We start from the raw sequence: 13,838 nt of genomic DNA, 5'->3' as shown, positions 1-13,838 counted from the left end.
ATGAAGAGGCAGAAAAAAATAATTGGAGATATTTAAAATCAGAAAACAGCAAAAAAAAAAACTTTATATATTTCTAATATTTTCTACGTTGGATTGTGAATGCCTTCAGAATAATGACCTACTTTTATATCTTTACCACAATATGTCCATGTTTGTAGGTAGTGAAACAATAGCCTAGTAATGTAACCTAAACACTTTGTGTTACAAAACAAAGCTAAGATAAAACTAAAGAGCCCCAGAGGAAATATTAATATCTCCTTAATATGATGAAAGGAAGAGAATAATATGCTTGCATTAAACTATACTCAGCAATGATTAACTCAGTGAGAGATCACACGTGAACAAAAAAGTTCCAAACTCTTAAATAAATTGATTAGTCCAAATGAAGAGATAATAACACAGATTTTCTTAAAAGAATGCCTATGATAATTAAATACTGCTTTTTTAATTAAAATTATTTAAATATTTTAGTTAAATGTATAAACTTAACTTATGATAAGCAGAATAGCATACCACACCTTGATTGCCACCAATCCCTTCAAAGGACCAGATGCCACTATGTCCTACTGATGTGGACAAATTACTTCCAATAACAGATGGAGCTGAAGTTCCAGTTTGTCTGATACGTGCAGAACGCTCCGTCCCAATAGGGACTGGCACTTTTCTATCCTGAGAGACGTTGCTGGGCTTTTCTGATCCTAAAGGTACTGATGATGGGGCAGGAGAAGGTGCACGGACTCCAGAGGACACCGACTGTGCAGAAGAATCTAGAGAAAAGATATTGGGAAATAACATACACTGTCTCTATAGAGCCTGCAATTTTTTTTTCATTTATTTTCATTAGCTGGAAGCTCATTACTTTACAATATTGTAGTGGTTTTTGCCATACACTGACATGAGTCAGCCATGGATTTACACGTGTTCCCCATCCCGATCCCCCCTCCCACCTCCCTCTCCATCCCATCCCTCTGGGTCTTCCCAGTGCACCAGCCCTGAGCACTTGTCTCATGCATCCAACCTGGGCTGGTGATCTGTTTCACCCTTGATAGTATACTTGTTTCAATGCTATTCTCTCAGAACATCCCACCCTCGCCTTCTCCCAGAGTCCAAAAGTCTGTTCTGTACATCTGTGTCTCTTGTTCTGTTTTGCATATTAGGTTATTGTTACCATCTTTTTAAATTACATATATATGCGTTAGTATACTGTATTGGTCTTCATCTTTCTGGTTTACTTCACTCTGTATAATGGGTAGAGCCTGCAACTTTGTAAACAAAATTTTAGAAATATGAGTATAATGATTAAATAATAAATTATGTATATTAAAATCTGGTTAAAGTTCTGTGACTTTGCAGTCATTTTTTAATTTGGCTCACAATTTTCCTATTTAGTTTTGGGATAGTAGAATGTGAAATGTGAATGCTGCCTGCACACTAATTAATATTTAAATTAATTTGCCCTTGACCATAAATAAAATATAACACCAGAGCAACGAGAAGACAATGTTTAAATGAAAAAGAAACAACAATGACAACAAAATGGAGGTGGGGAAAATCACTGATTGTATTGGCAATTTTCAGACTATTTTCCTTGGGAATATTTGTCCCTTGGTTCTATGTTTAAAAAAAAGTAAAGTTTCTTTAAATCAGGACTTCACAGAACTTTAATATGCTGACAGAATACCAACAGAAGGCTATGTTTCATAACCCAACTGATTCACTGTATCTTATGGCTATTCCAACACTCTTAGAAGTGGCAATTTAAGCTTTACTTATCAAAACAAGGCTAGTTCTTAACATACGCAATTTGGGAATATTCATTAGTGATTTAGTTTCTTTATAGACTATAGTGAAGAAAGTGAAAGTCGCTCAGTTGTGTCTGACTCTTTGTGACCCCATGGACTATACATACAGTTCATGGATTTCTCCAGGCCAGAATACTGGAGTGGGTAGTCTTTCCCTTCTCCAGGGGAATCTTCCCAACCCAGGTTTTGAACCCAGGTCTCCTGCATTGCAGGCAGATCTTTACCAGCTGAACCACAAGGGAAGCCCCAAACAACCACCACTACCTTTTTTGGAGTAGAACTTGGGGTATATGTCAAGTTCTTTTCCTTTTTTTTTTTTATACATGCTCAGATATGTTCAGTAGTGTCTGACTCTTTGTGACCCCATGGACTATAGTCCACCAGGCTCCTCTGTCCATAGGATTTTCCAGGCAAGAATACTGGAGTGGGTTTCCTTCAGGGGATCTTTCCCACCCAGGGATCGAATCTGGATCTCCTGCACTGCAAGCGGATTCTTTACCAACTGAGTCACCAGGGAAGCCACCACAGTGAAGAAGAAAAACCAAAACCAACCATACTTTTCTTATCAAAGTCTAAATATAAAGCACATTTAAAATTAAATAAGAGTCTAAACTGTAGAGGAACTTGAAAATTAAAAAGTCAAAACAGTTACCGACATAGTGCATAGCTACAATTTATTTGAAAACAGAAAAACTGGTTTAAATAACTATGAACTGAATCTTTGAGGGCTACATACAAGATATCTCTGAAGAAGCCTATACGTAAAGAGAGTCAGTAGTAGAGGACTGACAATAAACAGACTATGAGTGAGAGACCATAAATCCTCTAAAGAGAGAGAACAGCTGTCTCAGATCTTGGACGGTTTCAAAGACCAGCCCGCATGGCCTGGAGGTAAGCACCACTTTGCTTGAGATTCCCAGGTCTACAGTCCTTGCTACGAAAAGAGCCTAATTTTTCTTCTTATCCCTAATTATTATAATTTCTTTAGTTACGATAAACAAGCAAAATCTAATTCAGAGTCATGTTATTAAATATGCTAATTATAGAGAAAAAACAGATTTTACAGTTTTTGTTGGAATACAATCTTGGGAATCTGTTTTAGAAAAAAAAAAAAATACAAGTACAAAACTCGGTACAGGACCATGGCAGGGTCCCTTGCAAATGAGATACCCTGAAACTTCAGCTTCAGTAAATCCACTTCAGTTCCCAATTCAAACTGGATGAGCAATGTGACTTACACATGGAAAAAGTGCTCGTGCAGGGAAACTGTACTGGACTATCATGCCTCAGTTCAGTGTTAACATCATGAGATGACTGTGGTTAGTCATGAGTAACAAAACAATTTTTTGAAGGTTAAAGAAAACAGAGTAGAAAATACCAGCATGAACACATATTGTAAGGATGTAAGTATTGTTTTATAGATATATTCCAGTCACACACAGGTATATGCGTACAGAGTCAAGATGTAAAGTTAATTTTTTCCCTAAAAAAGCTGTCATTACTATTATTATTTTTACTGTTTTTAGATACAAAAGAGCCTTGTAAGATTGAAATGTCAAAATGACCCACTGACTAAATTTCCCGCAGCCTGAAGCTCACAGAGCGCCAGTGATCAGGACTCAGAGCACGGGCTGGTTGAGCACTGATAGGAGAGGCCTCAGCAGTCTGAGTGAGATAAGCGCTCAGGGAGCTCTGCCTAGCCTGTATGCAGAAGGGTCTTCTCTGCTTTCTTTTTTTTTTTTTAACTTTTTTATTTGGAAGTAAGGGACCCATGACCCCACATCCTACTTTAATTTGCCAGAGTCCTAATATCATGCCCTGACATCCTATATAGGAGAAGGGAAAAAGAGAAGTGGAATGCATGGAGAAATGTTGATAAAACCTGTTCAAATACCTAAACCAGATAAATATATGGTGAAGAATAAGTCATGCTTCTTGGGTTAGTTTTCCAACAGAATGGCAATTTTTATGAAAAATATATAGATAAATATGAAAAACAAAATTTTAAAAGAGTACCATAAATAAACAAAAATACGAAATGACATTTATGTGAACAGATAACATAAAGTAGAATCAGAAATCAGGTAAAACAAACTAAATGGTCAATAAAAAGCATTAAGATTTTTTTTAGTAGTAGTACTGTTAGTTGCTCAGTTGTTTCCAACCCTTTGTGACCTCATGGACTGTAGCCCACCAGGCTCCTCTGCCCATGGAGTTCTCCAGGCAAGAATACTGGAGTGGGTTGCCATTCCCTTTCTCCAGGGGATCTTCTCAACCCAGGGATTGAACCTGGGTAGGTAAGGAAAAGCAAACTAGTTAAAAGTTCAGTAATAAAGGGAAAAGTCTGAGAATCTTGGCTGAATCAACCAGTCTAATAGTTGCAAAATGATGACTCAAATTGTAATTCCTTTTACATTTATGAGTTGTCATCATACAGTAATGACATTGTAAGTCCCCTGTATGCATTTTAAAATTTTATTTATAACCATTACGTACTCTATGGATTCTTATTTTATCCAGTGAGCTGACATCATTCATTCTGATGGTTACACTGTCCTGAATTTGGGTAGTGGGAGCTCCTTCAAGCTATACTCCTGCATTCCTCTGACATGCCCCAACCATCTAAGCACTTAATTACTTTCTGACACTACAAGACTTTCTGCAGACTTCCCTTATACTCTTCCTGCCCCAGCTCTCAAATCAGCTATTTCCCCAACAAGCCCTAGATTCTTTTAGTGGATTAAAACTTCTAACAGACAGATCTGGATGCTCAATGTGCTTACTGCTGCTGAAGATCCATTGCTTCTAGGCCCTTTTCAGTAGATAGTTGGGAGGGGGGAAATGGCAACTTTATGTGATTCAATCCAAAACATAATGTCATTTTAAAATCATGAGTTCATATTGATCCTCTAATTCCAGTACAAGTTCATAGCATTCTTCCTTGCCTTATTCTATATTCTTCTCTTCCTACAATCAGAGCCCTGGATTACATAATTTTCAGTATTCTTATTTATTCATGTGCTCAGCCCTATAATATAACCTACATAGTTAAACCTATATGTCGCTCATCCATGACATAAAATACAAATGTCCTAAGTAGAAGTGAAGATTTTGTCTGTAGTCTATTTTTCTTTTGGGTTTACAAAATACTAACGTCTTTAAGAGTTTTTAGATTGTTTCTTTTTCTTTTAGTAGGTTTATGTTAGTAATTTAAAATGCAGATAGGTTTACATGTTTCCATTTATATTCAATTTTAGTGCTTTTCCCTTCATTGAGGTTGATTCTGTTTTAAACTTGTGAATATTAACATGGTTACAAAAACAAAACTATTATTTCTACTGAGATAAGTTCTACTTCTTCCCTATTTCCTTATATTCTGCCTGAAAGTCTGATGAAAAATAAGAGCAGTTTCAAACAAATTACAAAGGGAAAAATGACTATTTGAAAGTGTAGAAACCTATGAAACCAAGTGATCAAAGTTAACAGCACAAGCTGACATTTTATACTTTCTAATATAATACAGTGAGAAGGCTGCAACACTAATTAGAATGTTCCTGTCAAAAATCTATAACTTAAACTTAAAAATGAAGAAATACCAGAAAAACAAATTGAACCACTTTACCAAACAACTGATCTGTAACCTTAAAAAAAAAAAAGCTTTCTTTGAAAGATTCATAAAGTCTAAGGAAACAGTTTCAGGTTATATGAAACTAAAAAGACGTGGGAATTAAATGCAATCTGTGATGCTGATTTTAATCTTGAAAAAGTGGGGATAATAAAGGCATTATTGGGACAATTGGTGAAATATGAGTATGGACTATATATTAGATAATAATGCATCAAAGTAAAATTTGCAGAAGTTGATAACTGCATTGTAGTTTTGGAAGAGAGAATTCTTGTGATTCCAAAATATTATAATCTGGAGTATTTAGGGGAATTCAGTTTGTGTCTGCAACTAACTGTAAAATGGAACAATAAGAAACCCCTACAATCCCTACACATACTCTACACACACTTTCTCTTTCTCTCTCTCTTACACACACACACAGCAGGGGGAGGGAAGGGAGGAGTGTGGCAACATGTTAACAAGTAATGAATGGGGGTGGGGCAAATATACAAGGGTTCTTCATGCTATCTTAGAGTCCGACAGGATTAAGCCACTGGACTGAACTGAACTAAACTGAAAAGACCCTAGAGATGTAAACAAATGCAACATGTTTACCTTAAAAAAGAAAAACAACACGTCTACCTTAAGGGGTTCATGGTTCAAAAGCAGAAAGGATCTATAAAAATGTTTTAGGATAATTTGTGTGTGTGTGCGGAGAAGGCAATGGCACCCCACTCCAGTACTCTTGCCTGGAAAATCCCATGGATGGAGGAGCAGGGTAGGCTGCAGTCCATGGGGTCGCTAAGAGTCAGACATGACTGAGCGACTTCACTTTCCCTTTCATGCATTGGAGAAGGAAATGGCAACCCACTCCAGTGTTCTTGCCTGGAGGATCCCAGGGACGGTGGGCTGGGACGGTGGGCTGCCGTCTATGGGGTCACATAGAGTCGGACACGACGGAAGCGACGCAGCAGCAGCAGTGTGTGTGTGTTCTTAGTTGTGTCCGACTCTGTGTGACCCCATGGATTATAGCCCGCCAGACTTCTCTGACCACTGGATCCTCCAGGCAAGAACACTGGAGTGGGATGCCATGCCATCCTGCAGGGGGCATTCCCGACTCAGGGATCCAACATGTGTGTCTTATGTCTTTTGCATTGGCAGGTGGATTCTTCACCACTAGTGCCACCTGGGAAGCCCCATCGATCTTCCTTATAATGAACTAAATATCCATATTCTTCCAGTACACAAGTTTATGTTGTATTGAATACAGCTTTAAATAACTGAGGCTGTAACTTTTTATTATAAGCCAGATAGTTAAGACTAAAATGTCATAATCAGTTATTCCTTATAGCTATATTTACTTTCAATGTTCTAATAATAGTTTAAGTTTAGATAAACCAGGCTAAATAGCTATGTCATACTACATTCACTTTATCTCAATTATGATTCTTAAGAAACTTTCTTCAGCTTTTTCAAAGATAAGTAAAATATCCTCAATAGAAATCGTTGTGAACTTTTTTCCTTTTATCTTGGTACCTTATTTGCATACTTATTACATTATTTCTGGCATGTTTTTGTCATTGTCACTTTGAATTCTTTCTTAAGCTATTTATTTTAAACTTAGGGACACCTGTACAAGGATATTTAATATTCCATGTGAAAGTCTTTGTTATTTGACAAACACAAGAAAAACTATACAATATGTAAATTCACTATATACATTCATGCTTTCACTGGCAGACACGCAAATCTCTCAAATATGAATTTTTTTTTAACTCTTTCACTCAGTTAACCACTCTCTATTAACTGGGCTCTAATGTTGTTAGAAGAGATTGTTACAACTTAAATGTTGTTAGAAGAGATTGTTAAAACTTAAAAATTCTTACTAAAATTTCCTCAAACTGAGAGCAGTTTGATGTCTTTATCCTCACTAAATAAATAAATAACCACAAATATAAAAAAACTTACTACCCTTATTACAGAATTTTCTTAATGTGAGTTGAATTCTCTGTGTATGTAGCAGAGAATTAAAGTAGACAAAAAAGTAGCCTTCCGCTACAATCCTTCTTCTTGGAAGCTACATTCTCAAATCTAAAAGTAAATGTAAATCAATAGGTGACAAAACAAGACTTTTGATTCTCAAAAAGTGATCTGTCTTAGAAATAAACCTCAAAAATACAATATTCTAGGTTTGATAGAACTGAAGTTGATTCTAATACTTTAAAAACTTGGAGGCTCTATTTAAATTCCTCCTAATTTCAGATTGCCAAGAACATAAATTGCATTTTTATAGTATTTATTTATTTATTGAGGTATAGGATTTACAACTTTTTGTTAAGTTTCTGGTGTAGAATATACACTCCTCTCCTTTTGCCTTTAATCTTTCCCTATATACATATACATACAGGTATATGTACATATATACTGCTTTCCATATTCTTTTTAATTATGGTTTATCACGTGCTAAGTCACTTCAGTCCTGTTCCACTCTTAGTGACCCCATGGACTGTAGCCCACCAGGTTCCTCTGTACATAGGGTTCTCCAGGCAAGAGTACTGGAGTGGGCTGCCATTCCCTTCTCCAGGTATAGTATTTAAATTATTAAGAGATTTAAAACTTAGAAATTCCAAACTTTGAAAGACTTTATAACTTTTTTTTAAAGGGAACATAAAGTCAAACTCTTCCTCTAGAATTACTGTATATTACTCACCATTTGATGCTGATGAACATGGAGTCAACAAACTAAGTGGGGAAAAATGCTGTCTGTTAAAGTTAGCAGCTGTGGGTGCTCCTCCAAGGGGTGCCCCAGGTCCATACATTTGACCTCCTGAAAGGTTTGAGGCAAAGTTTCCCAAATGTGTAGAGGAAGGTGTTACAGAACCATATGGCGAGTCCATATTGACAATACCTAGAATGTAGAAGATAAATCATAATTTATAATAGCTACCCTTAAGATATATTAACTAGAAAAACCTAAAATTCCAAGAGGTGTCTAATAAATCCAAATATATTTTGGATTATTAAAAAAATTTCTCCTTGCTTACTTCTTCCAGTCCACTCTGACTCATTATCTCCCCCTTTATTTTAAAAGATAGCTATAAAAAGGAAATTACCATGAAAAAAATTTTATATTTAATTTTGATTTTGACAGATTATTATTTATTATAGAACATATGGAGATTTAATATAACACTAAAATTTACATAGGTTTGGTGGGCAAGGAGCTGTATCAAATTTTATCTTCAAAACAACTTATAGAAATCAATCATCAATCAATGAAAAATAAACATTAAAAAAAAAAACACAAGGGGAGGGAGGGATGAGCAGGCAAATCACAGAGGATATTTAAGACACTGAAAAGACTCTGGATGATAGAATGATGCTGAATACATATCACTAGACTTTTGTTCAAATTCACAGAATGTACAGCATTACAAGAGCGAACCCTCATGTAAACTACAGACTTTGATAAGGATATGTGAATGTACGTTCATCAATTGTAACAGAAGTACTACTCTAGAGGGGGATGCTGCTAATAAAGGAGGCTATGTCTGTATGGAGGCAAATGGTATGGGAAATCTCTACTTTTCTCTCAATTTTGCTGTGAACTAAAGAGTGCTACTTAAAAAAAACCTAAAACCCTCAAAAAATGAAACAAAAAACTATAGGAGAAAGGACTGTAGATATACTCTTATAATAAAGAGACCTGATGATCAGCACCCTTGGAAAGGGACCATGCTTTCCAAGCTAACTGAGGAACAGTCTTGTCACTGAGTGCCTCCTGATACAATGCAGTGTGAGGTTCAAACATTTCCTATCTGATGTTCCTGCTAGACATGTTTAACCAGAATGTAACCATGGATTGAGAAAACAGGCAAATCTGAAATGTAGGACATTCTTCAAAGGATTCAATGTTGAGAAGAACAAAAGGAGGTGCTGAGATGTTTTTGACTGGAGGAGATCAAAAAGACCTAATAGTCAGAAGCAATGTGTGAACCTTGATGGCTGCATCAAAAGGAGAGAAAACAGAATACATAGGCATAAAGGATATATCTGGCATGATCGAGCTATATACTTGGTGCTATTATTGAATTAATTTTTCTTTTCTCGGGTGTAGAAATAGTGGTATAGCTGTGAAGGCAAACATGCCTGTGTTGACCTGAATCTAACACTTCCCACTGATGGACTCTCAAGTTGAACTTCATGGCTAATTTTGGCTCTAATCACTGTACACCCCTTAAAACTTCACCTCCCTATGCACTGTGTCCTTTTTCTATACTTTTCTAAAAAAACAGTATTTCCATTTTCTCTAAATCTTAATTTTAGTATTTTAACAATTAGTAATTTTATTCATTTTATTTTCATAGTTTTACAGCATTAGTAAAAACAGTGGTCATTATAAATATAAATATAAAATGGAAGTTGATGGAAAAATGCCAAGTCTTCCTGGTTAATTCCCCACCCCCACCCACCCAAAAAAACTAGCTAGTATATGGCAAATATTCTTTCACATGTTATCTTTAGGCATATATTCACTTTGTGGTGGTGGGTTGTTTAGTCGCTAAGTCGTGTCTGACTCTTGCAACCCAACAGACTGCAGCTCACCAGGCTCCTCTGTCCAGGGATTTCCCAGGCAAGAAAACTGGAGTGGACTGGCATTTTCTTCTCCAAATTTTAGTCTTTCTTAACATATTTCTGACAAAATGTGGTCCACTGGAGAAGGGAATGGCAAACCACTTCAGTATTCTTGCCTTGAGAATCCCACGAACAGTATGAAAAGGCAAAAGATAGGACACTGAAAGATGAACTCTCCAGGTCAGCAGGAACCCAATATGTGACTGGAGATCAGTGGAGAAATAACTGCAGACAGAATGAAGGGATGGAGCCAAAGCAAAAACACCACCCAATTGTGGATGTGACTGGTGATTAAAGCAAGGTCTGATGCTGTAAAGAGCAATATTGCATACGAACCTGGAATATTGCATAGGAACCTGGAATGTTAGGTCCATGAATCAAGGCAAACTGGAAGTGGTCAGACAGGAGATGGGAAGAGTGAATGTCAACATTTTAGGAATCATCGAACTAAAATGGCCTGGAATGGGTGAGTTTAATGCAGATGACCATTATATCTACAACTGTGGGCAAGAATCCCTTAGAAGAAATGGAGTAGCCATCATAGTCAACAAAAGAGTTCAAAATGCAGTACTTGAATGCAATCTCAAAAATGACAGAATGATCTCTGTTCGTTTCCAAGGCAAGCCATTCAATATCACAGTAATCTAAGTCTATGCCCCGACCAGCAATGCTGAGGAAGCTAAAGTTGAACAGTTTTATGAAGACCTACAAGAACTTTTAGAACTAACACCCAAAAGAGATGTCCTTTTCATTATAGGGGACGGGAATGCCAAAGTATGAAGTCAAGAAACACCTGGAGTAACAGTCAGATTTGGTCTTGGAATACAGAATGAAGCAGGGCAAAGGCTAATGGAGTTTTGCCAAGAGAACACAGTCGTCATAACAAACACCCTCTTCCAACAAAACAAGAGAAGACTCTACACATGGACATGACAAGAGGGCCAACATCAAAATCAGATTGATTATATTCATTGCAGCCAAAGATGGAGAAGCTCTATACAGTCAGCAAAAACAAGACTGGGAGCTGACTGTGGCTCAGATCATGAACTCCTTATTGCCAAATTCAGACTGAGGATTGAAGTAAGTAGGGAAAAGCACTAGACCATTCAGGTATGACCTAAATCAAATACCTTATGATTATACAGTGGAAGTGAGAAATAGATTTAAGGGACTAGAACTGATAGACAGAGTGCCTGATGAACTATGAACAGAGGTTCCTGACATTGTACAGGAGACAGGAATCAAGACCATCCCCAAGAAAAAGAAATGCAAAACAGAAAATGGCTATCTGAGGAGGCCTTACAAATAGCTGTGAAAAGAAGAGAAGTGAAAAGCAAAGGAGAAAAGGAAAGATATACCCATTTGAATGCAGAGTTCCAAAGAACAGCAAGGAGAGATAAGAAAGCCTTCCTCAGTGATCAATGCAAAGAAATAGAGGAAAACAACAGAATGGGAAAGACTAGAGATCTCTTCAAGAAAATTAGAGATACCAAGGGAACATTTCATGCAAAGATGGGCTCGATAAAGGTCAGAATTGGTATGGACCTAACAGAAGCAGGAGATATTAAGAAGAGGTGGCAAGAATACACAGAAAAACTGTGCAAAAAAGATCTTCACAACCCAGATAATCACAATGTGTGATCACTCACCTAGAGCCAGACACATTGGAATGTGAAGTCAAGTGGGCCTTAGAAAGCATCACTATGAACAAAGCTAGTGGAGGTGATGGAATTCCAGTCGAGCTATTTCAAATCCTAAAAGATGATGCTGTGAAAGTGCTGCACTCAATATGCCAGCAAATTTGGAAAACTCAGCAGTGGCCACAGGACTGGAAAAGGTCAGTTTTCATTCCAATCCCAAAGAAAGGCAATGCCAAAGAATGCTCAAACTACCGCACAATTGCACTCATCTCACACGCTAGCAAAGTAATGCTCAAAATTCTCCAAGTCAGGTTTTAGCAATATGTGAACCATGAAATTCCAGATGTTCAAGCTGGATTTAGAAAAGGCAGAGGAACCAGAGATCAAATTGCAAACATCCACCTGATCAATCATAGAAAAAGCAAGAGAGTTCCAGAAAAACATCTATTTCTGCTTTATTGACTATGCCAAAATCTTTGACTGTGTGGATCACAATAAAATGTGGGGAAAGAGATGGGAATACCAGACCACCTGACCTGCCTCTTGAGAAACCTGTATGCAGGTCAGGAAGCAACAGTTAGAACTGGACATGGAACAACAGACTGGTTTCAAATAGAAAAAGGAGTACGTCAAGGCTGTATACTGTCATCCTGCTTATTTAACTTATATGCAGAGTACATCATGAGAAATGCTGGGCTGGATGAAGCACAAACTGGAATCAAGACTGCTGGGAGAAATATCAATAACCTCAGATATGTAGATGACACCACCACCCTTATGACAGAAAGTGAAGAACTAAAGAGCCTCTTGATGAAAGTGAAAGAGGAGAGTGAAAAAGTTTGACTTAAAGCTCAATATTCAGAAAACTAAGATCATGGCATCTGGTCCCATCACTTCATGGGAAACAGATGGGGAAACAGTGGAAACAGTCGCTGACTTTTGTTTCTGGGCTCCAAAATCACTGCAGATGGTGATTGCAGCCATGAAATTAAAAGATGCTTACTCCCTGGAAGGAAAGTTATGACCAACCTAGACAGCATATTAAAAAGCAGAGACATTACTTTGCCAAGAAAGGTCTGTCTGGACAAGGCTATGGCTATTTTTCCAATAATCATATATGGTTGTGAGAGCTGGAGTATAAAGAAAGCAGAGTGCTGAAGATTTGACGCTTTTGAACTGTGGTACTGGAGAAGACTCTTGAGAGTCTCTTGGACTGACTGCAAGGAGATCCAACCAGTCCATCCTAAAGGAATTCAGTCCTGAGTGTTCACTGGAAGGACTGATGTTGAAGCTGAAACTCCAATACTTTGGCCACCTGATATGAAGAGCTGACTCATTTAAAAAGACCCTGATGCTGGGAAAGGTTGAAGGCAGGAGGAGAAGGGGACAACAGAGGATGAGATGGTTGGATGACATCACCGACTCAATGGACATGAGTTTGGTTTAACTCTGGGAGATGGTGATGGACAGGGAGGCCTGGCGTCCTGTGGTCACGGGGTCGCAAAGAGTCGGACACGACTGAGTGACTGAACTGAACTGAACATATCACCTAGATTTCACATTTTTTGAAAAGGGAAGTATTTTCACTGAATTCCAACTTTACAAAAGTTAAATAAAAAAGCATTTCTTATTCATCTCCAAAATATATAAATAGCTCATGCAACTCAATATCAGAAAAACAAACACCCTGTCCAAAAAAATGGGCAAAAGATATAAACAAACATTTCTCCAAGCAGACATACAGGTGGCTAAAAGCACATGAAAAGATGCTCAACATCACTAATTATTAGAGAAATGCAAATCAGAACTACACAAGGTATCACCTTATACTGGTCAGAACAGCCACCATCAAAAAGCCCACAAACAATAAATGCTGGAGCGAGTATGGAGGAAAGGGTACCCTCTTACACTACCAGTAAAAATGTAAATTCATATAGCCACTATGGAGAACAGTATGGAGCTTCCTTAGAAAACTAAAAACAAAGCTACCATATGATCCCTGGTGGCTCAGAGGTAAAACAATCTGCCTGCAATGTGGGAGACCTGGGTTCGATCCCTAGGCCGGGAAGATCTCCTAGAGAAGGAAATGGCAAGCTACTCCAGTATTCTTGCCTGGAAAATGCCATGGACAGAGGAGGCTGGCAGGCTACAGTC

At 37.5% G+C, this 13,838-nt stretch overlaps 1 protein-coding gene across 6 annotated transcripts in view; it reads right to left on the bottom strand.

Annotated features, from left to right (window-relative positions):
- ANKRD17 (ankyrin repeat domain 17) overlaps nt 1-13,838 on the bottom strand; it is a 161,511-nt gene that overhangs the window by 2,288 nt on the left and 145,385 nt on the right. For all 6 annotated transcript variants that reach the window (XM_065914413.1, XM_065914414.1, XM_065914417.1 and 3 more), the window contains 2 exons: nt 8,120-8,317; nt 519-767 (listed from right to left, as the gene is read on the bottom strand). In XM_065914413.1, coding sequence (XP_065770485.1) covers nt 519-767; nt 8,120-8,317 — 447 coding nt within the window. The remainder of the gene's footprint in view (nt 1-518; nt 768-8,119; nt 8,318-13,838) is intronic.

The sequence above is a fragment of the Muntiacus reevesi genome, chromosome 22 (assembly GCF_963930625.1).
Source record: "Muntiacus reevesi chromosome 22, mMunRee1.1, whole genome shotgun sequence".
In the NCBI taxonomy this organism is placed as follows: domain Eukaryota; kingdom Metazoa; phylum Chordata; class Mammalia; order Artiodactyla; family Cervidae; genus Muntiacus; species Muntiacus reevesi.
The sequence above is the reverse complement of the archived record's forward strand: the minus strand, read 5'-3'. Positions and strand labels throughout refer to the sequence as shown.